General features: G+C 36.0%; 1 protein-coding gene across 1 annotated transcript in view; it reads left to right on the top strand.

Moving 5' to 3' along the window:
* LOC112617266 (A disintegrin and metalloproteinase with thrombospondin motifs 20) overlaps window positions 1-27,805 on the top strand; it is a 205,199-nt gene that overhangs the window by 8,715 nt on the left and 168,679 nt on the right. The window contains exon 3 of the mRNA XM_025374005.1: window positions 9,280-9,439. Coding sequence (XP_025229790.1) covers window positions 9,280-9,439 — 160 coding nt within the window. The remainder of the gene's footprint in view (window positions 1-9,279; window positions 9,440-27,805) is intronic.

Here is a 27,805-nt window from a genome sequence, read left to right as displayed (position 1 = left end):
GGGTTCAAATACTTCTGATTCAGCCTCCCAAGTGGCTGGGAACTACAGGCACAAGCCCCCACACCTGACCAGTTTTTTGTCTGTTTGTTTGTTTTGTTTTTAATTTTTAGTAGAGATAGTGTTTCCTTATGTTGACCAGACTGGTCTTGAACTCCTGGCCTCAAGCAGCATTCCTGCCTCAGCCTCTCAAAGTGTTGGAATTACAGGCATGAGCTACAGTGCCCAGCCCTTGGTTTTTGGCTGGGATTCTTGGACCTCAATTACCCAGGTCCTTGGTTCTGCCTTCTGGAACGGTCTTGTCCGTCTTCCTCCATGGCCTCATCTAAAATGGGGTCTCAGGGGGATGTTGTCTTGGGGGAGCTTCAAGAATGCTGGGGTAATTCTGAAAATTTATAGGTTATTTTACAATGAACTCCATCAAAAGCTTTTTCAGTCCAGGCTAGTGTTTTCTTTGACAGTATAATCCCTTTAAAACTTAGTTGGCTTCTGACAGCAGATCAAGTTTTGATAATTGCTTCAAGTTAGTTTTCTGTGACAGTTGCCAAAACCTAAAAGGCATTTATTTTAAATCTTTTAATGCCAAGAACTTATAGGGAAAAACTAAATTTTGAATTCTCACTTTATTGGTAAACCAAATAAAATTTCAACTCTACTAAAGTAAAAGAAAATGACAGTATATTGTAATTTTTAGGTAGGGAAAAATACCAGATATAACAAATGAAAAAAAAATCAATAGATTTGCCCAAATAATAATTGAAGAGTACCATGTCTAAATAATTGTAAAAAAATTTAAAAATAAACTAGGAAAATATATGCCGCAAATATTACAGGTGGTCTGGCACATGTATGGCATATGTCCCTCTAGATATTATATGTATTTTTGTGTTTGTTTTAAAGTAATATTGCTTTAGAATATTTTGACAATATATCATGAGTATTTTTCCATTATAGACCTACAAAATAGTTTTTAATGATTTCTTATTTTAAATTTCTCATTGTTATGATTTTTGATTTTATATTTTCATGGATATTTTGGAGACAGTTTGGGAGAAGCCATGTGAGGGCCACTACGCAGACCCCACAAGAACAAGGCCATTTCTTTGACAATTCTCTCCCCTTTTTAATTAGTTCATATGACTTCATAACACCTCAGTGCCCACAAGAATGAGAAATATTACAGAATTTACTCCATGTTATCAAGGCTGCTGGGACACACTCCTTGAACTTGTGTCTTTTGGCTACATAAATCTTGCATAGATGAGTCCAGAGTCTTTGTTTTATATTCTTGATTTGAATAGGCCAGGACTTGGCAAGAGACCAACCAGTCCGTTTTAAAAAGGTAAGGTACCAGCAACGTATTTATTTCCCTTTTATTGTTTCACTTTTATACTAGAGATCTGGAATTGTCTTAGAATGGGGAAGGTAAATAATGCTTCTAGAGAAGAGAACAACAACTAATCTTTTTTTTTTTTTTTTTTTTTTTTTTTAAAAAAAACCCTTACTATGAATTTTCTGTTTTATGCATCTGAAGGTAATTCTTATGTTTTCTTCATATCATTGATTCATTCATTTATGCATTGTGTGTTTGTATATAATACACTATTTCCTAAGCATGATTAATGGTGTTATAAGGAGGAACTGTCAGAGAGAGAAAGCTTTTTACATTTTTACTTATCACCAGATAAAAATTAATCTCAGAGTTCATGTTTGTGGTCTTTTATTATATAACATTTATACTCTGCCAGTGGTAAAAAGAGTGGCTGTAACATTTGTGTTTTTAGTGGAGAATTTTTCATCTTGCTTCAAAATGCATTCAATTTCAAAACAATTATTGAGCTCCTATTATTAATATCACTTAAACACACATTAACTTTCCTAGGAAATTGGGTACATACAATTATTCCAATTTTGTTTTACAGACAATGGAACTGAAGGTCAAAGATATAAAGTAACTTACCTAAGATTCTATGAGCACAAACCCAGAACTCATACCTAGGCTTTCTTCTTATATATCATCATACTGATTCTCATGATATGATTTATGATTGAAGATGGAAAAACTAAGTATTTTAGTCAACACTTCAGCAGTACCTTATTTCCAAATGTTCTCCAGTTGACAGTGTTTAATGTGATAACTATAATTGATTTGGGAAAGGAATTCAAAGGATTTGTATTTTGTACTTGTTATTACCCTTTAATGAAATCTGAGAGTACCTTATTGGCTGTAGCAAAAGTACATGTATTTGCTATGTATTTTGAAAAAAAATATATGGATGAATGCCATGATACTGAAATAAGAACATTTTGGGAAAAAATTATATAAAATCTTCTAAACATAAATAATTTTGGCCTATGAGAATAAATTGGAGCCAGTTATATAGTCACTTAATTGCCTATCAAAACAGCTTGGCAAATAGAAGATCATTACTCTAAGTAATCAAGAAACTCCTACCCAACTGAAAACTAGTTTTGCTGCTTTTAATAGTCATTGAAAGAAAGTGTTGGGAATTTGATTGGCATTTATCATGAATCAAATTGCAGGGCCCATCTGCAGATAGGCATGTTGCTAAAAATATGGCATGATCTAAATACAGTTCTATGAACCACCTGTTTTTTTTAGTCCGCTAATTCTTTGCTGGGTTCATTCCAAGTTAAAAAAAAAAAAAATTTAAAGTGCTTCCTTAGGAGCCTTTAGGGAAAGCTCTAATATTTTAATTATTTGAACAAAATGTCCACTGAAATGGGGTAAGTTATAGAAAAGTCGATGGGAGCAAAGTGCTTCTAAGTCTTTCATTAATAAGTAAAAAGGATAAGTATTTATCCTCAGTTTGAGGACAAATATTTGCCAATGTTTTTTAACTTACTGTTTTCAAACATACAAGCTTTCATTTAAGTTTTAAAGGCAATATTTTTTAAAACCTAGAGTGTTCTAGCACAACTTAAAAGGAGGTACTGATGGCTTCTGGATAGAACTATATTTTCTTCTTACATGGGAACACAGACTGGACCCATGTGCAGTTTTATTGGCACATTATAATAGTACCTGCCTCCCAGAGTTTGAGCCAAAAGGAGGTTAAAAAAATTCTGTGGTTGGCTAGGCGCCGTGGCTCACACCTGTAATTCCAGCACTTTGGGAGGCCGAGGCGGGCAGATCACGCGGTCAGGAGATCGAGACCAGCCTGGCCAACATTGTGAAACCCTGTCTCTACTAAAAATACAAAAATCAGCCAGGCATGGTGGTGCTTACCTGTAGTCTCAGCTACTTGGGAGGCTGAGGCAGGAGAATCACTTGAAACCGGGAGGTGGAGGTTGCAGTGAGCTGAGATCGTGCCACTGCACTCCAGCCTGGCAACAGAGCAAGATTCGGTCTCAAAAAAAAGAAAGAAAGAAAAAAAAATTCTATAATTAATAGAAGTATTTTCCATATTGCTTGAAGATAGTGTGATGTATTTAAAGTGGCTTTGTAGGTACATTTAGTTGAGTAAACAAGCTGCCTCATGTCTATTAGTATCTTTTGTCAAGATAGTATCACATTTCCCCTCTTCAGCATGCTTTTTAAAAAAGGCAGAAAGGGATTTTCCATGGATCCATGTACTCAGGTTTCAAAAACAGTGTCTTTGTTACTTCTCATAAGTATGGGTAAAATTAGTTTTCTAGGAAGGCAGAGAATGCTAGAGTATTGGTGTTTGTTGACAGTAAATGATTTGCAGTTATCTTTGGAAAATAGACACTGGTAGAATGAGTGAAATATGTTAGGGTATCGGCTCTAGAAAAGTATCCAAGAAATAGATAAGAATTCTTAATATTTATAGCTTTGCCTTTTATTTTATAGACTATAATTTCAGTGTTTTGTAGTCAGTATGTCTGATGGAATTTCATTAATTTTTGAACTATTTAAAAATGTGTAATCCTAACATATTAGCAGACTATATAAGGGTGTCTAAACATTTTACTTTTCAGCATTTAAAGAAAACCGTCATACAACTATATCCCATACATGTCTCAAGAGTACCATAACTTAAGAATGTTTATTAAAGGCTGTGCGTGGTGGCTCACGCCTGTAATCCCAGCATTTTGGGAGGCCTAGGCGGGTGAATCACGAGATCAGGAGTTCAAGATGGTGAAACCCCGTCTCTACTAAAAATACAAAAATTAGCACGGTGGCAGGCGCCTGTAATCCCAGCTACTCGGGAGGCTGAGGCAGGAGAATTGCTTGAACCCAGGAGGTGGAGGTTGCAGTGAACCGAGATCACGCCATTGCACTCTAGTCTGTGCGACAGAGTGAGACTCCATCTCAGAAAAAAAAAGGAATGTTCGTTAAAAAAATTAAAGAATTACTTACTCAAGGGTATAGGAAGAGAAAAAAGCAGGTACTTCACCAGGTTTGTTACAAAAATGTTCATTTCTGCAGCTGTGTATGGAGTGCCTGTTGTGTTTCAGGCAATGTTTTAGATGTTGGAATTCTGAAAATAGTGAAGATGTTCTTACCTCTAAGGAGATTTCGATGTAATAATAAATATCAGTGGAAAGAGAACTTTATGACTATAATTGCCATAATCATTTAAATGACTTTAAGTGTTCAGTTAAAATAGTATTTAAAATATATGTTACTTCAAACTATTAAACTACTACAAGAAAGCACTAGGGAAAATGTTCAGGACATTGGGCTGGGCAAAAATTTTTTGAGCAATACTCTGCAAGCACAGGCAACCAAAGCAAAAATGGACATACGAGATCACATCAAGTTAAAAAGCTTCTGCATAGCAAAGAATACAGTCAACAAAGTGAAGAGACAATCCACAGAGTGGGAGAAAATATTTGCAAACTACTTATTTGAGAAAGGAGTAATAACCAGAATATATAAGGAGTTCAAACAACTCTACAGGAAAAAAATTGAATAATTTGATCAAAAACTGGGCAAAAGATTTCAACAGACTTTCTTAAAGGAAGACATACAAATGGCAAACAGGCATGTGAAAAGATGCTTAACATCATTGATCATCAGAGAAATGCAGATCAAAACTACAATGAGATATCATCTCACCCCAGTGAAAATGGCTTATATTCAAGACACAGGCAATAACAAATGCTGGTCAGAATGTGTAGAAAAGGGAATGCTTGTACATTGTAGTGGGAATGTAAATTAGTGCAACCACTCTGGAGAACAGTTTGGAGGGTCCTCAGGAAACTAAAAGTAGAGCTACCATATGATCCAGCAATCCCACTGCTGGGTATACACCCAAATGAAAGGAAATCACCATATTGAAGAGATATCTGTACTCCCACTGTTTGTTGCAGCAGTGTTCACAATAGCCAAGATTTGGAAGCAGCCTAAGTGTCCATCAACAGACGAATGGATAAAGAAAATGTGGTACATATACTCAATGGAGTACTATTTAGCCATAATAGAGAATGAGATCCAGTGATTTCTAACAACATGGATGGAATTGGAGATCATTATGTTAAATGAAATAAGCCAGGCACATAAAGACGTACACTGCATGTTATTTGTAGGATCTAAAACCCAAAACAGTTGAACTCATGGACATAGAGAGTAGAAGGGATAGTTCAGAGGCTGGGAAGGATAGTGAGAATGTGGGTGGGGTGGGGAGAGGTGGGGATGGTTAATGGGTATAAAAAAATAGAATGAGTAAGACCTATTTTCTAGTACAACAGGAGACTATAGTCAATAACAATTTAATTGTATATTTTAAAATAACTTAAATAATGTAATTGGATGTTTTGTAACTCGAAAAGCATTTATCAAAAGATAAATGCTTCAGGAGGTGGATATCCCATTCCCCATGATGTGCTTCTTTCACATTGTATGCCTGTATCACCATATCTCATGTACCCCATAAATGTATACACCTACTATGTACCCACAAAAATTAAAAATTTTTAAAAGTAAGGGCCGGGTGTGGTGGCTCACGCCTGTTATCCCAGCACTTTGGGAGGCTGAAGTGGGTGGACCACTTGAACTCAGGAGTTTGGGACCAGCCTGGGCAACATGGTGAAACCCCATCTCTACCAAAAAAAAAAAAAAAAAATCCGCCAGTTATGGGAGGCTGAGGTGGGAGGATTGCTTGAGCCTGGAAGGTGGAGGTTGCAGTGAGCCGAGATCATGCCCCTGCACTCCAGCCTTGGTAACAAAAATAAATGAATAAATAAATAAATAAATAAATAAATGATAAATAAAATAAAATATGCTTTTTATTTGCAGTGGAATTTAAAACAATGATTTCAAAGTATCCCTATATTACGATATTTGTAATTGAGAAATGGAAATGAAGTCTCATTCACTAAAACTGCATTTATCATACTTCCTGTAATTCAGTAATTCATTTCTGAATTGGGTCTTCATAGAAAGATGCCTTTCCATGTGGAAAAGTGCAAAGTTTTAAATGTAGGTAAATGTATTTTTGTGATTCTGTGGTGTGAGGAGTGCTTTTTTCTGTCAAGCATAATTAGTGCAACTGGCTTCTGCCTGTCTGGCGTCATCTGCTACTCTGTATCTCCTGGCTGGCACAGCTGCAGCCTCACTGTTCTGTCACTTTACCTGCTAAGACTTTTTCATCTCTAGGCCTTTCAGTCACTGTTTGGAATATTCCCGTCTATGTGGAATGTCCTCCCAGAATTTTCCACAGCTACCTCCTGATTATTCTAGCCTCAGCCTTGCTGTCCCCTCCTAAAGTGCCTCCCCAGCCTCACCCTCTTTTATTCTCCCTCTCCTTATCTTATTTTTTATTGCACCTATTGCATATTCTATTGTATTTTTATTTATTGTCTGCCTTTTTTCCATAGGAGTATAAATTCTTTGAAGGCAGGGATTTAGTCACATTCACCTCTGTGTCTTTAGCCCCTAGAACGGTTCTTGGCACATAGTAGGTGCCCATTAAATATTTGTTGACTAGTTCATAGGGTCTATCAAAATTGACACATGATAATGAGTGCAGTGTAATCAGTTAAGGCATGAATTGTGAAGCCAGAGTATTTGGGTTCACATCTTGATCCTGCCACCTACTTGGCATGAGCCTTGGACAAGTGACTTAACCTCTCTGTTCCTCATTTGTCTCACCTGTGAAGTGGGGATAGTAATATAATTTACTTTAAATAATTATTATTAGGTTGAAATGAATTATATATTTATGTAAAATATGTATATGGATGAATATATAAATGAATAATGTCTGATCTGTATATTGGAATTAGCTATTAATATTATAAATGCCTCCCTTGGATGACTTACCCTCACCTGACTCGAGAGAGGGATCTGTCTATATAAATTGACCATTTTAGGGCTTCTTTCCAACAGAGTGCAAGTTCTTGTTATTTCATACCATGATAGCTAAACATTTACCTTCACCAGTCTTTCCTTAGTTGTACAGTTGTTCAGTCTTTCAAAGTTATTGCTTTGACTCTGCTCCCCGCTCCCACTTTTATTTGAATTCTTCCGCTCCCACTTTTATTTGAATTCTTCAATGATTCACAAATGAACCCTTCTCAGAATCTCAATGCACCTAAAATATTAACAAAAATACAAAACAAAACATTTATATTGAAATATAGTTGTCAAGATATTCAAAAAAGTTATGTATATTTTATTAGCACCTTAAATAATAAGATGTATTGGCAGAGTAATAACTACCTTAATTTTGAAGTGTTGATAAGCATAAACAATATTTTTAGATATTCAGACATCATCATGTAATGAAAATGTCTGTGCTTTCTATTGACAACCTTACTGGAATTTGTAGCCTACATTCAAATTTAGCATTTCTTTCATGAAGTAGTTTCTAGGTTAATTATAATTAGGTTAATGACAATAAGGATGTAATTTTTTTTCTCACCGAAGTTTGTGGACTCCTCTGACAAAAATCCCTGCAAGCAAGAGTCTTTATATTCTAGGTCTAGCCTAAGTTTTCAAATTTATGCCCTACTTTTGCTTAACATAAACTGAGCTTGCAAAGGTAGGAAATAATAGCTTTCATGGTTTAACAAATATTTACTGCTTACCACTTGTGCCTAGATCTCAGATAGTCTATTCAGCAGTGGAAATTCAGGGATAGGTCTCTGCTTATTTAAAGATTTCTGTCTAGTGGGGAAGAATAGTTTTAAATAGCAAACAAACATATGCATGCAACATACAATAAATGTGCTAAAGAAATGAAGCAGATGTAATGTGTTTTTAGGAGTAGGGATGGGTATGTGGTTACCTAGAAAACTGGTCAAAGAAAAACTTTCTGGGTGATTCTTATTTGATCTGAGACTTGAAGGATGAGATAAAGCCAGCCAGACTGAGTGTGATGATGCAGAGGTAGAGATGAGGGGTGGGAAGTAGGGAAACATTTTAGGTAGAGGGACAGCATATAGGAAGCACGATGCCATACCTAGTCCATCCTATATGCACCCAGTTTCTCCCACTTCTGTCGGCACTGTTTCTAATAATCCTTCTAGAGTTTTTTCAGTAGTAACCAGGCAAATAGAAATATTTAGTTTTTGGGTTTCTTCCTTTATTATACAATAGTAGTGAAGTATACATCCTGTTTTGTAGTTTTTTTGTTTTGATATAATGATATGTATTGGAATTCTTTCTATATCACTACACAGAATGTTCGTTCTTTTTTTTTGTTTGTGTGTTTATAACCTCAAGGGATGCCATCACATAGTTGTGCCAAAGTTTATGTAAACAGACTCTATCAATGGACTTTTGAAGTGGTTCCAATATTTTGCTATTAAAAACAATGTTATGGTTAATAACCTTGTAAGTATATGATTTCACACATGCAAATGTATAGTATATGTAGGATAAATTCTCAGAAGGGGAATTGCTGGGTTCCAGGGCCAATACATTGTTAATGTGTTAAACATTGCCAAATTGCTCTGCATCCTGATTGTACTGATTTATATTTTCAACACTAATGTATTAAAGTACCCATTTTCCCACAGATCAAAATAGCACAGGCTTTATTATTTATAGACTATTCTAAACACTTTCTCCATTTTGATGCTTTTGTCTGTGCTGTTCTTTGTACCTGGAATGCCTGTCAGTTAGCTTGGCCTGTTGGAATAGTATCCAGTCTTCATGATTTTATACATAGGAGTGGAGAGAGCAAAATGACCCATGGAAGGGAAACTTTTTTATGCTCAGATGGTGGCTCTTAGTGAACAGACTCCTTGCTGTTTTGCTTCTGTCTGCTCGTTTAACCTGTGGTACTATGTGTTTTTTCTTCTTGGCGACTGTTAGGAAAATTTCATTTTTGTTTCCTTTATTTTCAGACGGGAACATTTAAAGGACATGACGGTGAATATTTCTTAGAACCTATAATGAAGGCAGATGGGAATGAGTATGAAGATGGTCACAACAAGCCACATCTTATATACAGACAAGAATTAAATAACTCTTTTCTGCAGACTCTGAAGTATTACAGTGTGTCAGGTAAACTGTGAAATAAAACTTTTTTCAGCTAAATAGTGATACTATTTAAATCTTTTTATAGGTTATAATTTACATATTCCCTTCAATATTTTATTTATTTTTAATTAATTTTTTAAATTGAGAAATAATAATTGTGTATGTTTAGCATGTACAGCATGTTGGTTTGAAGTATGTATACATTGTGGAATGGTTAATCAAACTAATTAACATATGCATTAACTCACATCCTTATTTTTCTTTTTTTTTGTGGTGAGAACACTTAAAACCTACTCTTAGCAGTTTTCAAGAATGCAATACACTACATCGTTATTAACTATAGTCACCATGCACAATACAGCGGCCTATTCCTCTTATCTAACTGACGTTTTATGCCCTTTGACCAACATCTTTCCTTACCCCCTGCAACTGCAGCTCTGGTAACCAGCATTCCACTCTTTACATCTAAGAGTTCAACTCTTTTAGATTCCACATATAAATGAGGTCATGTGATATTTCTTAAATATTGAAGGGCATGATCTTTTAAACAATATTTTCACCTGTACAGATGCATTAGAGATTTTTCTGTCTGTAGATAACATTTTTTGTAGTGAACTAAATTTGAATCCCAAAAGTTTTTCAGTATATGAAATTTGTAGCAAATAATCATATAGAAAATTTTTACTTCAATCTGTTAGTCACATTAGTATTATTTAATTTTTTTTCAGCAGGATTTTAGATGAAAAAATAATTCCTGAACCTAAGTAACAGTAAAAACACATTGCTCAATTTTGCATGGTTTAAACTTTATATGAAATGGAAACATATTGTATATAGTTTTCTGTGACTTATCCTTTTTGCTCAGTATTGTTTCTAGGGTTCATCTATTTTGGTGCATGTAGGAACAGTTCATTTATTTTTATTGTTGTACAACATTCCATTGTTTGAGGGTAACACAGTTCATATATCAATTTCCTGTTGAGCTTTTGGGCTGTTTGCTGTTTTTTGGTGTTAGAAGCAATGTTTCTGTGAATATACTTGCCCCCATCTCCTGTTTTTGAGAGTTTCTCCAGGATATATGTATGGATACTAGATAATTCCATATTGTTTTACAAAGTGATTTTTAAATCAATATTATAGTTTCACCAATCTATGAGAGAGGTATATTTTCATCATTTTTTTTTTTCTGTAAAATTTAGACTACTGAAGATCTACAGTAGATTAGAATCTAAGAAGCATAGATTTCTACAGAGTATATCTGTGGATGGTAAAATACTTACATATTGTATAAAAGTTGTATTTATTAAGAGTTGTGTCCATATAGGTTCACGTATCTTCACTATTCATAGAATGACATGCAATGATATGATGGAGAAAAGGCACCTGCAGTTACCATCAAAGTACAAAATTTAGACAAAAGAGTGGGATTAGCAAGGATTTATTTGAGATCGTAGGTGTCCATAAACTATAGTTCCAAACACTGTGATACCATCTGTTTTGGGATATAATGATATGTAGGCCTTTGATGGTTTTCCCTGGGAATCCACTTCTTAACCTTTAGAGTGGTTCTCACTGGGTCTAAGGCCGTGTTTTAAATCTATTGACATAATAGATGCCTTTCTTATGCTTTTAATATGAGCATAAGGGTTTCATTTTTATGGCTTCAAAGAAAACACAAATGGGTACAGCTTCACAATAGAATTCTGCAGAGGGAGCTTATACTTGTTCTGATCTATGATTCAAGAGCAGCTTGTTTAATGAATTGTTTAGCTTCTTAGGAAGAAAACCACAAAGTAACATTCTGAATACATAAATGTTTCACATAATTTGGAAGGTTTTGCATTCACAAACAAGAATATAATTCAAGGAAAGCTAGGCTTTTTTTTTGTTAAACTGTTTTATACTAAAGACTTATTAGAAAGCTACAAATAAAAAGCAAATGGAAAGCTATGTGATTTCATTTTCTTTTAATCATAAAATACTTTTTTTAAAACAATATTTATCTAATAAAATGTAAAAGGTAGTATCCTTTTCAATTCTTAAATTACCTCCAATTTTAGGTACAATTAGCATATAGATTTTTAATCACTAATAAAGGCAATTAATTAATGACCTAAAAATTAGCTAATAAATACTCATTTTTTTAAGTAAAAGTGGAGCGTTGCAAATGCAATTAAAATTATCTAAAGCATTTTTTTTTTCCTCCCTCAGTTCACACATTGTTGTTTAGAAATACTTGGAGGTTTTATATATTCTTTTTGAAAGTTTTAATAGCTTTTGGGGTACTAGTGGTTTTTGGTTACATGGATGAATTATATAGTGGTGAATTCTGATATTTTAGTGCAGTCATCACCCAAGCAGTGTACCTTGTACCTGATATGTAGATTTTTATTCCACACCCACCTCCTACCCTCCCACTTCTGAGTCTCCAAAGTCCTTTATATCGTCTGTATGCCTTTGCATACTCACAGCGTAGCTCCCACTTATAAGTGAGAACATATGGTATTTGGTTTGTCATTCCTGAATTACTTCACTTAGAATGATGGCCCCCAGCTCCATCCAACTTGCTGCAAAGGACATTATTTCATGCCTTTTTATGGCTGAGTGGTATTCCATGGTGTATATATACCACATTTTCTTTATCCGCATGTTGGTTAGTGGGCACATAGGTTGATTTCATATCTTTGTGACTGTGAATTTGACTGCAATAAACATATGTGTGCATGTGTCTTTTTCATATAATGATTTCTTTTCCATTGGGTAGATGTCCAGTCGTCATATTTGCTGGATCAATTGGTGGATCTACTTTTAGTTCTTTAAGGAATCTCCATACAGGTTTCTATAGAGGTTGTACTAATTTATATTCCCACCAGAAGTGTATCAGCATTCCCCTTTCACCACATCCATGCCAACATCTATTGTTTTTTGACTTTTTAATAATGGCCATTCTTACAGGAGCAAGGTAGTATCCCATTGTGGTTTTAATTTGCATTTCCCTGATGATTAGTGATGTTGAGCACTTTTCCGTATGTTTGACCATTTATATATCTTCTTTTGAGAACTGTCTATTCATGTCCTTTGTCCACTTTTTAATGGAATTATTTGCTTTTTTTCTTGCTGATTTATTTTAGTTTCTTGTAGATTTTGGATACCAGTCTTTTGTCAGATGCATAGTTTGCAAATATTTTCTCCCATTCTCTGGGTTGTCTGTTACTCTGATGATTATTTCTTTTGCTGTGCAGAAGCTTTTGAATTATTCAAGTTCCATTTATTTTTGTTTTTGTCGTGTTTGCTTTTCGGGTCTTAGTCATAAATTCTTTGCCTAGGCTAATATCCAGAAGAGTTTTCCCTATAGTTTCTTCTAGGATTTTTATGGTTTCAGGTCTTAGATTTAAGACTTTAATCCAACTTGAGTTGATTTTTGTACGAGGTGAGAGATAGGGATCCAGTTTCATTCTTCTACAGGTGGCTATCCAACTCTCCCACCATTCATTAAACAGGGTACCCGTTTTCCAATTTATGTAGTATGCTTTGTCAAAGATCAGTTAGTTGTAAGGATTTGGCTTTATTTGTAGATTCTCTATTCTGTTCCATTGGTCTATGTGCCTACTTTTATACCAGTACCATACTGTTTTGGTTACTATATCCTTGTAGTATAATTTGAAGTTGGATATATATTGCCTCCAGATTTGTTTTTGTTTGTTTGTTTTGCTTAGGATTGACTTGGCTATTGAACTCCTTTTTAGTTCCATATGAATTTTAGGATTTTCTCCTAATTCTTTGAAAAATGATTTTGGTATTTTGATAGGAATTGCATTGTATCTGTAGATCGTTTTTGGCAATATGGTCATTTTCAGGATATTTTCCAGTCAATGAGCATGGGATGTATTTCTGTTTGTTTTTTATTCATCTATGCTTTCTTTCAGCAGTGTTTTGTAGTTCCTGTTGAGATCTTTCACCTCCTTGGTTAAGTGTATTTCTAGGTATTTTATTTTATTTTTTGCAGCTATTGTATAAGAGATTTAGTTCTTGATTTGGCTCTCAGCTTGACTGTTTTTGATGTATAGCAGTACTACTGGTTTGTGTATGTTGATTTTATAATCTGAGACTTTCAAATTCAGTAATTTGTTTATTTTTTATTTTTATTTATTATTTTTTAAAATTTAGATTTCTTTTTTTCACTTTTTTTTTAAATACTTTGTGTTCTAGGGTACACGTGCACAATGTGCAAGTTTGTTACATATGTATACATGTGCCATGTTGGTGTGCTGCACCCATTAACTCGTCATTTACATTAGGTATATCTCCTAATGCCATCCCTCCCCGCTCCCCCGACCCCACAAACAGGCCCCGGTTTGTGATGTTCCCCTTCCTGTGTCCAAGTGTTCTCATTGTTCAATTCCCACCTATTAGTGAGAACATGCGGTGTTTGTTTTTCTGTTCTTGCGATAGTTTGCTGAGAATGATAGTTTCCAGCTGCATCCATGTCCCTACAAAGGACATGAACTCATCCTTTTTTATGGCTGCATAGTATTCCATGGTGTATATGTGCCACATTTTCTTAATCCAGTCTATCATTGATGGACATTTGGGTTGGTTCCAAGTCTTGAATTTGTTTATTAAATCTAGGAGTCTTTTGGAGTACTGTTTAGTCTTTTCTAGGTATATGATCATATCATTGGTAAAGAGAGATAGTTTCACTTCCTCTTTTCCAATTTGGATGCCTTTATTTCTTTCTCTTGCCTGATCTGCCTAGGATTTCCAGTATTATGTTGAGCAGAAGTGGTAAAAGTGGGCATCCTTGCCTTGTTCCTGTTCTCAGGGGGAATGCTTTCAACTTTTCCCCATTCAGTGTTAAGTTTGCTGTAAGTTTGTTAAATGTGGCTTTTATTATTTTGAGGTATGTTCCTTCTATGCCTAGTTTGTTGAGGGATTTTATCATAAAGAGATGCTGGATTTTTTCCAAATCCTTTTTCTACATCTATTGAGATCACATGGTTTTTGTTTCTAATTCTGTTTATGTGATACATTACCTTTATTGACTTGTGTACATTAAACCATCCCTGGATCGTTGTGATGAAACCCACTTGATTATGGTGTATTATCTTTTTGATATCTTTTTGGATTTGGTTAGCTAGGAGTTTGTTGAGGATTTTTGCTTCTATTTTTACCAGGGATATTGGTCTGTATTTTCTTTTTTTGCTATGTCGTTTCCTGGTTTTGGTATCAGAGTGATACTGACTTCATAGGATAATTAGGGAGGATTCTCTGTTTCTCAGTCTTTTGAAATAGTTTTAGTAGGATTGGTACCAGTTCTTCTGTGAATATTTGGTAAAATTCAACTGTGAATCTATCTGGCCCTGGGCTTGTTGTTGTTGTTTGCAATTTTTAAAATTACTGATTCAGTCTTTCTGCATGTTATTGGTCTGTGTAGGGTTTCTATTTCTTCCTGATTTACTCTCGGATGGTTGTATGGTTCCAGGAATTTGTCTGTTTTCTCTGGGCTTTCTAGTTTGTATGCATACAGTTATTCATAGTAATCTTGAATGATATTTGTATTTCTGTAGCATCAGTTGTAATGTCCCTAGTTTCATTTCTAATTGAGCTTATTTGAATCTTCTCTCTTCTTTTCTTGGATAATCTCACTAATGCCAAGTTTGTTTATCTTTTCAAAGAACCAGCTTTTTGTTTCATTGATTTCTTTGGTATTGTTTTTGTGGTTTCAATTTCATTTGGTTCTGCTCTGATCTTTGTTATTTATTTTCTTCTGCTAGCTTTGGATTTAGTTTGTTCTTATTTCTGTAGTTCCTTGTGGTGTATATTAGATTGTTAACTTGTGATCTCTCAGACTTTTTGATGTACAAATTTAGTGCAATAAACATTCCTCTTAAAACTACTTTTGCCCTGTCCCAAAAATTTTGATAACTTGTGTCACTATTATCATTCATTTTAAATAGTTTATGAATTTCCATCTTGATTTCATTGTTAACCTAAAAATCATTCAGGAACAGACAGTTTAATTTCCATGTATTTGTGTAGTTTTGGGGGTTCCTTTTGGAGTTGATTTCTTGTTTTACTTCACTGTGGTCTGAGATGATATTTGATATGATTCTTTTTTTTTTTTTTTTTTTTTGAGACGGAGTCTTACTCTGTCACTCAGGCTGGAGTGCAGTAGCTCGATCTTGGATCACTGCAAGCTCTGACTCCCAGGTTCATGCCATTCTCCGGCCTCAGCCTCCCAAGTAGCTGGGACTACAGGCACCCACCACCATGCCCGACTAATTTCTTTTTGTATTTTTACTGGAGACGGGGTTTCACTGTGTTAGCCAGGATGGTCTCGATCTCCTGACCTCGTGATCCACCTGCCTTGGCCTTCCAAAGTGCTGGGATTACAGGCGTGAGCCACCATGCCCGGCCGATATGATTCCTGTTTTTAAAAATTTATTGAGATTTGTTTTGTGGCCTACCATATGGTCTATCTTAGAAAATGTTCCATGTGCTGATGAGAAGAATGTGTATCCTGCAGTTTTGGAGTAGAATATTCTGTACATATATCTTAGATTCCTTTGTTCTAGAGTGTACTTTAAGCCTAGTGTTTCTATGTTGACTTACTGTCTTGATGATCTGTCTAGTGCTGTCAGTGGAGTATTGAATTCCCCCATTATTATTATGTTGCTGTCTATCTCATTTCTCAGGTCTAGTAGTAATTGTTTTGTGAGTCTGGGAGCTCCAGTGTTAGGTGCATATAATTTACGATTGTAATTTCTTCCTGTTAGATTGATCCTTGTATCATTATATAATGACCTTCTTTGACTTTTTTTCTTTTTTCACTGTTGCTGCTTTAAAATCTGTTTTATCTAAGACTACTGCTCACTTTTGGTTTCCATTTGCATTCAATGTATTTTTCCACCTCTTTACCTTGAGTTTATATGAATCCTTAGGTGTTAGGTGACTGTCTTGAAGACAGTAGATGTTTGGTTTGTGATTTGTAAAAATCCATTCTGCCCATCTGTTTCTTTTAAGTGGAGAATTTAGGCCATTTACGTTCAGCCATATTATAGAGATATGAGATACTGTTCCATTCATCATGTTAATTGTTACCTAGATACTTTTTTCGTTGTGTAATTGTTTCATAGGCCCTGTGAGTATTATGCTTTCAAGAGATTTTATTTTGGTGCATATAAAGCTTTTGTTTCAAGATTTAGAACTCCTTTCAGCATTTATTGTAAGGATGGTCTGGTAGTAACAAATTCCTTCAGCATTTGTTTGTCTGAAAATGATTTTATTTCCTCTTCATTTATGAAACTTAATTTTGCTGGATACAAAATTGTTAACTGACAATTGTCCTGTTTAAAGAGGCTAAAGCTAAAACCTCAAATCCGTTCTTGCTTGCAAGGTTTCTGCTGAGAAGTCTACTGTTAGTCTGATAGGATTTCCTTTATAGGTTCCCAGATGCTTTTGTCTCATAGCTCTTAGAATTCTTTCTTTCATGTTTACTCTAGATAGCCTGATGACTATATGCCCTGATGATGACCTTCTTGCAATAAGTCAGGAGTGCTTTGAGTTTCTTGTATTTAGACATCTAAATCTCTAGTAAGGCCTGGGAAGTTTTCCTCAATTATTTTCTCAAATAAAATTTCAAAAGTTTTTGCTTTCTCTTCTCACTCATAAACACCAATTATTCTTAGGTTTGGCTGTTTTACATAATCCCAGACTTGGATTGTTTAACATAATCTTAGAAGCTTTGTTCATTTCTTTTAATTATTTTTTGCTTCATTTTTGTCAGATTACATTAATTTGAAAGCCTTGTCTTTGAGTTCTGAAATACTTCCTTGTAATTGTTCTAGTCTGTTGTTGAAAGTTTCCACTGCATTTTGTAATTCCCTGAGCATGTCTTTCATTTCTAGAAATCTGATAGGATTTCCTTTATAGGTTGCCAGATGCTTTTGGTTGGTTTTTCTTTGATATCTATCTCTGTAGAATTTTTTCCACTCATATCCTGAATTATTTTTTAAATTTCTTTATGTTCTTTTTCACTTTTCTCTGGTGTCTTCTTGAGTAACTAAATAGTTAACATTTTGAATTCTTTATCTGGCATTTCAAAGATTTTATCTTGATCCAGATCCATTGCTGGATGGCTAGTGTGTTCTTTTGTGTGTTTTATAGAGCCTTGTTTTGTCATATTACCAGAATTATTTTTCTGGTTCCTTTTCATTTGGGTAGAATATTTCTTCTAATTATTCTTGAATTTATTTTTTATTTGATTGTGTTTTTTTTAAATTTATTTTTTTCCATCTTAAGGGTGTGACTTTAATGTTTATAGTTTACTGTAGTGTAATTAGGCTCTTGTTGCTTTCAGGGGTGAAGCCTCTGTATGAGTTCCTTGACTATAGAGAGTGATAGCTTTCTCAGATGCTGGTTGTAGCAGTGTGCTCAGTGTTTGAACAAGTTCACTGTGTCCTATAGGGTTGGAATGGCAGAGGTCTCTTGAAGCTTATCTTATTCCACCATGGTGTTTACTTTATTTTTTTCCCAGAATTTTATTTACTAGGTTGACTATTCAGGCCAGTAAGGGAAGGGCCCATAGGTAAAAACCAGCTGTGGCTAAAGTAGGGGAGTAAATGCAATATCCAATGGTGGGCAGAGGACCCATCCTTGACAGATGTGGCTGGGGAAGCTCTCAGTGAAATGCATTGAAGTTTTATCAGACAGAAAGGCCAGAGCCACTTCAGCTCCCCTGCCAGGTCAGGAGGAAAGCTATCCACTTCCCAGACACAATCCTGACCCAGTGTTCCAGCTGTTCAGATTAGGCAGGCAGCTCTTTAATCTGCAGGGATATTGATGTTCCAGGTAGAGAGGAATCTGGACTCTACCTCCCTTGCAAACCTGCACCTGGGGAGTATTCTTCCTCTGGGGATGCAGCCACCCTGAAGAGTTCCAGAAAGGCTGGTTATAGGTGTACTCATGCCAAACTTCTATGGGAAAAGCCTCAATTGTGACTGCAGTGGTGGATAAGGGGGAAAAGAAATCTCTGTCTTCAAGACCTTTCACAAGCACTAGGGCTACCTGAGGGTTAGGATAGAGCTGCAGACTTTCCCTGCTGAGCCCAATACTGCAACTGTGCCTCTGCTGATATAAACTTGCCACCAGCAGAAAGGTCTGGAACTCAAGACCTGCTCTCTGGGTTCTTTTGTCCCATGGGCTGTTCCCTTGATGTGGTGCATTCCCTCTTCTCCTAGGAGTAGGAATCCCTGAGAACCAGATTACTGGGAATGCCGTTGCACCTTTGAGTCTGGCTGCCAATGGGGCTGCAACACTCTAGGCTAGTGCTGGGGAACATCTGCAGTAAATCCAATGATGTGACCTGTCCTCAAGTCTCCCAGCAGTGGGTACCAGCGCCAGCTCTGATGGGAATGGCGAGGGAGTGACATAGACTGTGAGATTCTTTGGTTGTCGATAGCTTTAATGTGTTGACTTGCTCAAAAGCCAGTTGTGGTAGTAATGAACTGATCTCATTAATTACTGGACTGTTTGGATAGGCTCAGGACCTCCTGATTAGCCAAGGTACTGCAGACTATGGTGATTTCTGCAGTCATGTGCCAGTTAACTCCTTTCTGGACACATGTACTTGGAGATGCTGTAATGGACTGTGTCAGTTGGCGTCTAGCCAGGAGGTGGCGCTTGCAGGATAGCACCAGCTACAGTAGCAGTGGTGGGATTTGTGCTTGCCTGAAGTTACCCAGGGGAGGTACTCTGGTTTCTCAGGGGATGTATGGGGCCATAAAGCTCCCCAAAGTGTCTGTCCTTTGTGTTAAGCTACCAGGGTGGTGGTGGGAGGAGGGGGTGCTGGGGCGTGGGCAAAGCCAGCTGGGGGCTGGGTCAGGCAAGTCCTTGCTCTGACTCTCTGAATGTGGGGCAAGGAACAACCCCTCTAGGGGTCAAGGGGTAGGTCTCTGGTCACCGGGGAGATGGTCTCTTGTTCCAGAGGAGAGCATAGCTGCCTCTGCTGCACAGAAGTGTTCACCCAGGGAGAAGGGAGTAGTAGGCAGCAGTAAGCCCCACCCAGCTCCTGTGCACTTGGCAAAGTAGATCTCAAAGCCACATTTTTTCTGCTAGCAGCAGCAAGCTAAATTCTAGGGCCTCTAAGCTCAGAACTCAACAGCAGCTTTCAAGCCACATCCCTCCCAAGTTGCCTGCACAGCTGGGGTACCCAACTCCTGCACTCTTTCCATTTGCCCCCTATCTCCACCTGGTTCTGACCAAGGAAGTTCTTCTCCACTTGATGTTATATCACAAAATTCATTTGAGAGCTTTTTTTAACCTATGACCACTGCCTGAGTTAATTGGCAGACTTCCATGAGGTCCCTTGGGAGACAAAATAAGGAATGGCTTCCACCGTTCTGCATGGAGACTGGGAATGCATGCAAGACTCTTTCCACTGCCTCTCCTACTTTTATATTCCTTTCCTTAAATCAGTTCCAGCTCTGGGTATGGTTAAGGCCTTGCCCTGTGACCTGGATTCCCAGGTTTCCTGGTGGGGGTGTATTTCCTGGAGGCAGTCTCCCCCTCGCACACTCTGGGGACCGAAGGTCTTATATATTCTAATGGATGAACCTTCAGGAGGTTCCCCAGATAATCCTTTAAATAGGTGGGCCTACAGATTTAGCACATGAGACAAAGTGATTAAATGGAAAAGGAAAAGTGATATCGTTTTCTGATACAGTATTTCTGTTGATAGTTTTAATTCATTATGACCCTAAAATATTACAATTCATGGTGGTTTCAGCCTTGAACTAAATTGTTTCCAAGGTCAAATCACAACCGGTCTGTGTTCCTCAGGAGACCTCATTAGTTTTGCTTCACTTCCTCTATCACGCACTCTGTCCCTCTCATCTCAGTGTCATGGGTTAGGATGCAAAGGATTTTTAGACCAATAAAACAGATGACTGGATGGAAGTGAAACGAAATGTCTTTAGATGGTGACATGTTTTGGCTGTGTGTCCCCACCCAAAGCTCACCTTGGACTATAATCCCCATAATACCTGTGTATCAAGGGCCGGACCAGGTGGGGGTAATTGGATCATGGAAGTGGTTTCTCTTATGCTGTTCTCATGATAATGAGTGGGTCTCATGAGAACTGATGGTTTTGTAAGTGTCTGGCATTTCCTGTTTGCACTTCTCCTTCCTGCTGCCTCGTGATTAAGGTGCCTTGCTTCCCCACTTCACCTTCTGCCATGATTGTAAGTTTCCTGAGCCATGATGCACTGAGTCAATTAAACCTCTTTCTTTTATAAATTACCCAGCCTCAGGTATTTCTTCATAGCAGCGTGAGAGCAAACTAACACAGCTGGGTTTTAAGATGATGTCAGTCAGCTTTAAATTTCTGTGCTTTTCATGAAAGTTTTCTAAATTTATTTATTCTTATAGTCTTTGAGTGCCTAATGTTACAAAATTTATAAAGATTGGTTAGAACAGGACTCTAGCCAAGAGAGAATGTGGCATTTGTATCTTCTAAGTCCTGCTGTGTGTAGAAAAGAGTAACCCATTTACTATATCAGGAGAGTAAGGTGCAGGTGTGTGTGTAGTCTGGGGAGGCTGGCAAGGTGCACAGAGACTAGTTATGAAAGAACTTTAAGGATTTTATTGCTTATCCCATAGGCATTGGGGAAACAAGAAAAAAATTAAAGCAGAGATATTATAAAAATATTTTAAAACAGATATTATATAATTTGCTTCAAAAAATAGTTGTATTAGTTGCTATGGCAGCTTTTAAAAAATATGTAATTTTGGCTTTGAATGATAAGAGACTGAAGGTGGGGAGACTGAATTAAAGAAAAAAGCCACTTTATCAACAAAGGATTTAAGTGTCAAACAAGGAAAGCACACATAAAGAAGTAAATTGAAGATAATTTCCTGAAAACATTTTTATCAACTTTGAAGAGACGTTTATACATTTTTTTTGTGAGTAAGCTATTTGGAAAATATTTTTGTGAATGCACGAGAACTGCCTTTTCAATAAAATTATGTACAGATTATTTCCCCTTACTTTAAATATAATAATTTAATCAACGTTGGTCTGGAGGAAGTCCAATGTTTTTAGTTTCAGCAGAGGCCAGAGTTTGCGTAGTAAGCGAGTTCTGGCTATGCTACTAACTGGCTTTGAGACCTAAAGATCTCTGGGTCTTACTCAAAGTAGATAATGAATAGTTAATGAATTTAATTGGTTTCCTATTCAACTAAATGGGAAACTTGCGGGTTTTTACCTTATTAACTTTTTAACCTTATAGCTAAAGGGATCAGGCAGATCCCTACACCAGAAAGGAGTAAGGTGAGGTGTTATGAAGGAACTGAACTGTCCATTGGGCACTGGAATATACCTGCTTCTTGCAAAAGATACTTTGGGAATGTGAGACCAGTATTACCAGATCATTTGTACTTTACAGAGAAGATGAAAATCTAGATATTTTTAAAGTGGAAAAAAACAAAAAGAAACATGAGAGCTGAATTTCATTAGCCATCATTTTGCAATCTTACTTGATTTCTGAAATCCCTACTATTTATAACATTTTATAAATTTGTGAGCAGAGAAGAAGGTGCCATTAGTTAATGTAGGGACAGAAGATTTTAAATATGGCCATGACCATGCCCATTATTGTGTACTATAACATGTTAATGATGTTTTAAAGAGTCAGCTTAAGCTTCTAAATCTATGTAGAGATAACTATAGAGATATTATTCTCGTTTCTAACCTTTTACTGGAACTACTCTTTCAAAGATCACTTGTAACCTTCTACCTCCCAAAAGCATTATAATCTGTCTTGGTCTTACTGTTACAGTTTTGGGGAACCTGTCACACTATCCATCAGCTTATCCTAACTGCATTTTCTTACGTCTTTGGCTTAACTGGCACACTTTGCTTTCAGCTTTGCTTCTTTTCTTTCTTTCTTTCCTCCCACTTCCCTTCCTAGTTGTCATTGGTTTCCCATCTTCTAAGTTAAGCATTTTTTAAAGTGCTCTTCTTGGACCACCATTTTAGACTATGTTTTAATATAGATCATGTATTTTTTCTGCTTTCTTAATTTTAACTACGAATTTAAATGATACATGATGTTAAAACTTTTAACTTAAGTGCTTGTTTTTAGACCAAAACTCAGGTCTATAAACTGCCTGACATGCATGTTTTCTTAGATGTACCAGTGATAGTGTAGATTCAACACAGTTAAGGCTGAAGCCATTCTCTCTCTTTCACCTCTCTCTTCACCTACACCCTCCAAAAAAAGCCTTTTTTTGGTGCCTAATTTATTTTTTACATTTAAAAAAGTTTTAACTGAGGTATTAGCAAATATAATACAGGCTGTGGTAAAAGAACAAGAACTAGAAATAGTGCAAAACTGCCCAGTTTTTTGTTAAATCATTTCTTTTTTTGCCATGGCATTTAATAATTTTCTGTATATTTTATCAAACTGGGATTATTTGATGACCACTCTTCAGATTTTTTATTTGGGAGATGGGAAGGCTGCAAGTAGAAAGACCAAGGTGATATTAAGGTTATGACCTTCAAAATCTGATTGTACAACAGCAAATAAGATAAATTTCTGAATTCGTTATCTGTCTCTTTTGTATACTGACTGCTAACCCTGGAGGAATCAGTGCATAGCATTCAGCTGAAAAGAAAAAGTATAGCATAGAGTGAATAAATAAAAAGTTTCTTACCATGGGGTAGGGATGTGCCAGGAGAAGTAATGAGAAGGAAAGCCAGAAGAGTGCAGTGGTAAGACACATACAGGTTTTTCCTGCTCCATGTTAGAATATGAGAGTGGAGTTGGACATTGAATAAGTGAAGAAAAAAGTTGATTGCTAAGAGGAGACTCCTTTTCTTGTCCCACATAAGAACTCTGCAAGATGAGGTGTCACCCTTGCCCTAGCATGGTTTTTTAAAAAAATTTGTTCATTGATTCATAAAATATTTACTGAATACCTTCCTCACTGTTGCAGGACTATCCTGTGCAAGTGCTGTGAGGGAGGAAAGAGGGTTGTAGGAAATCAGTAGAAAGAATGGTAGTAGGAGGCCTGATCATGTAGTTATGGGTGGCTCCAGGTTGTGGGATCCTAAAAATTAGACAGTTGGAGTGCTCTTTAATAGAAAATTATGAATACATAATTTCTAGAGACCAAAAGTTTAAGGCTTTTTAGGTTCATGGTGAATCCATCTCTACAGTTAGGACATTTTAAGTCACAGTTCTGAATTTGGCTATAATTTTAGCAATGGAAGCCACTGTCAGACATGGAGCATAGTAATTATATAATCAGTCCACATTGTAAAGAGATCACTCAGATGATGTGGGAAAAAAAACTAGGGGAACAAGCAAAAGCAAGGAAACCAATAGGAGGTACTGCAGTATACTGCAATAATTGTGTTGAGAAGTGGTGAGGTGCTGAATTAGGGTGGTAACTATGAAGACAGCGAGAGGTGTCCAGATATTGTATATATTTTAATGGTCAAGCTGACAGGTAAGTTGTAGGTGAGGGCTGAGAGTAAGAGAGTTGTCAGATTATTCTTTTTGACAGTATTGTAAATGATATCATTTTAAAAATTTTATTTTCTAATTGCTACGTTTATTCTATATAAAAATGCAGGCATTTAAAAATATTGGCCTTATATTCAGCAACCTTGCTACATTTATGTACTCTAGGGGTTTATTTGTTGATTCTTTTGGATTCTGTACCTTGATAATCATGTAGACAGTTTATTTCTTCCTTTCCAATCTTTCAATATTTTATTTTTCTTGTTTTGTTACATTGGCTAGATTTTCTAGAACTGTCCTTAGAAATAGCAGTAATGAAAATCCTTGCCTCATTGCAAGTTTTAGAATGAAAGTTTTCAACCTTTTCTAATACATACAATGTTTATTGTAGATTTTTCTTAGGTACTCTTTATCTGCTTAGGGAAGTTCTCCTAAATTTCTAGTTCACTAAGAATTTTTATTATGAATGGATGTTGAATTTTATCAAGTGTTTTCCCTGCATGTACCAAGATGATTATATAGATATATAAATATATATATTTCCTTTTATTAAGTTAATGTGATGAATTTGATTAATTGATTCTCAAATGTCACGTCTACCTTATATTTTTGCCAGTCTTGGTTTGATAATGTTATCTTTAGAATTTTTCATCTATGTTCAAGAGTAAATTTAGTATGTAATTTTCTTGTGTTGGATAGAAGAAGAGCAAGGAAGATGAGGGCCTATTGAAGAGAATGATTAAAATAATGGACCATAGGATATAAACTCTGTGAGGACATCATTTTTATTTTATAAGTTGATACTCATTTATATTTACTCACCAGGTAAAGAAGATAAGCAAAAATAAATAGATTTATAGAGAGCAAGATATACAACTTTTTCTATCTAAAATATTAGATCACTAATCAGCATGTAGTTCCTTTTATGGTTTTCCTTTGGTCTAGCAAACACTTAATTGTAAATGCTTAGTGAAGTCAATTTGAATCTTTGGCTCTAGTAGAGAACTGCTTAGCCACACGATGCTTTGCTTATGAAAAGGAAGCAATAATTCTAATTATCTGCAATTAGAATCTGATTCAGAATTGCACTATTCAGAAGCAGCCCTAATTTTAAAGACATTGACACGTCTGACTGGGCTGCATTCACAGAGTATAAATGCAAGGGAAAACTGCAAAAGGAGGATGGTTCATGTTTTTGGCTGGCCCTAGCATGTGTTCAGTACTTTGAAAAGATCATATGTTGGAGTGAGTTGGACCCATCACCAGGACAGGAAACAAATATACTGTTTCATGTGGAGAGCATTTCAGAATACTGGACCTCAGGACTAATGTTTTCTCCCTTGAAAGAGAGACAGAAAACTGAAGACAGTGGGGTGGTGGGGCGGGCGGGGGGGGACCTCCCTCCCCCCTCTGACCTGTCTGTCTGCAACTTCTTTTGTACATATTCAGCTGTATCCAGATACTAGATTTTTCTTGGTGTTAAATAAGATCGACAAAACATTCATTTGAAAAATGGTGAATTATTAAATTCTGGGATGTAGCATAAAATAAAATACCTGCTTGAAAATAAGTGTTCAATCTATAAATAATTTTAAAGCTTGATTTTTTCCTACTTTTGTCAACATCTAAAAATAGTGAACGGGTTAGTAACAGCTGATAAAAACCATGTGAATAAAATTGATTCCATAATAAACATATTAAGTACTATTAATATATCACATAGAATTTTTGTTTCTAACATTTAGTATTCATTTAGTGACCATCTTTTAATTACATCTCTAAGTTTTTCAACATTAGATTTACTTTGGAAAATATCTTTAATGTTTCTTATTTTACAAAATCTTTTAAGAAAATATAAAAGGTTAGATGGACATTTCATATGATAATTCTGTTGTTTTCAGTCAAAAGCTCTTTCAGAAATTACAGACCCAGGAGGAGTAATTGTAGAGTATTAAAAAAATTTACAAGAGTAGCATTAGAATAAAGAATGAGTTAAAGTGTAAACTTAGCTTATGTCCTGGATATCTGAATTATGACTTTTTAACAAATATCCATCATAAATTACAGAGTTAATAACATAAAAGGAAAAGTTCATACTAATGTTTCATCAAGTTATTTGAAAATGGTGTTGAAAATAGTATTATATCAATACTTGAATTGATGGAGTAAATAGAGAAGTTAAAAATTATAAATGGTTACTTTGAATTACCTTTGTCTTTTGGGAAGTATTTTAGAATTCTTAGTACTTAAAATTATCTCAAATTATTTCTAGAATGATTTTACACACATGGAGCAGATAGTTAGAGATTGTGGTTGATCTAGCTCAGAAACAACCCGTATAAAAATTTGAAAAACAAAAGGGAGTTATTTGTTGTCTGCTGTTAAATCATAGTCAGTGGAGATGGCTTGGAAATGGAGTGCCATGAAGGCTCATCTGAAAATAGGAAGATAAGATTAATGTAGCAGAATCATGTATTACTGTCAATTTTAATAGCGTTATGCCATATTCTAATTTCAGCAGCCCCACACATTTGCAAGAGTCACTTAGTAGATATCAATATTCAGCATGAATTCTGAACACATGGTTTTTCTTTGAAGAACAAAATGATACATTTCATTTACATGTTCAAATGCTAGAGTATACATTTAATTCACTGATTAAAAGATTTTCAAAAGCAAATCTTTTCAAGAAATAAGAGAGGAAGAGTTTGGAATATCGCATTGTTATATGTATAATCATCCATCTAAATTCTGACATTAGGATCCATTGGTTTATTTTAGTCCGACTTCTTCACTTAGAATTTTTGGTAAATCGCATTTGAAGATGTGGAAATGTGGAAAAGCTTTTTTTTTTTTTTTTTTTTTCTTTGAGATAGAGTCTCACTCTGTCACCAGGCTGGAGTGCAGCAGCAAGATCTTGGCTCATTGCAACCTCTGCCTCCCTGGTTCAAGCTGTTCTCCTGCCTCAGCCTCCTGAGTAACTGGGATTACAGGCATGTACCCCTACACCCAGCTAATTTTTGTAATTTTAGTAGAGATGAGGTTTCCCATGTTGGCAAGGATGGTCTCTATCTTCTGACCTCGTGATCTGCCTGCCTTGGCCTCCCAAAGTGCTGGGATTACAGGCGTGAGCCACCGTGCCTGGCCAGGAAAGCATTTTTTAAAATGAAAAGGGTGAGGCCAGGCATGGGGGCTCATGCCTTTAATACCAGAGCTTTGGGAGGCCGAGGTGGGAAGATCGCTTGAGCCCAGGATTTCGAGACCAGCCTGGTCAATGCAGTAAAATAAATAATAAAAAAAAAAAGCAGAGGGCTGCACAAATGTTTCCCTTGTTTTAATGCGCTTAAAGTGTAGAGGTTATGATGCCAAAAGCTGGAAAGAGACAGTAGGTGTGCATGTTCCTTTCCATTAAAAAAAAATCTTAAAGGCTTTGAGTTTGTGAATTAACGTGTGCCTGTTTTCAGTTCCTGATGTATGCAGGAATCTTTGATGCAGCTTTTAAGGGAAGTGTGTCTTATACTTCTTTAGAACAAGTCTTATGGGTTGGTTTCTTGAGAATGCGGAAGAATAAAAAATATTTACTCTGTGACACTTGACCAGTGTGCTCCATTGTCCTGTTAGCACACATAGTGGGAGGAGGTAGGATTTTTTGGTATCTGTTGGATTAATGGGGGTAATTTGGGAGTTTCTAGTGCCTTCTTTTTTCCTTTAAGGCCACTAGATGAAAGGACATTATCAGATCTGTCTCAGGTTTTTATTCTAAGTAGAGCCAAAAGCCTTTATATCCAAATCTTGGCTCAGTTCTATGCTTCTACAATGCAAGAGGGACCTCTGTAATGCATATTTTTGTGAATATGAGTAGCTA

The sequence above is a fragment of the Theropithecus gelada genome, unplaced genomic scaffold, assembly GCF_003255815.1.
Source record: "Theropithecus gelada isolate Dixy unplaced genomic scaffold, Tgel_1.0 HiC_scaffold_15987, whole genome shotgun sequence".
NCBI lineage: Eukaryota > Metazoa > Chordata > Mammalia > Primates > Cercopithecidae > Theropithecus > Theropithecus gelada.
The sequence above is the reverse complement of the archived record's forward strand: the minus strand, read 5'-3'. Positions and strand labels throughout refer to the sequence as shown.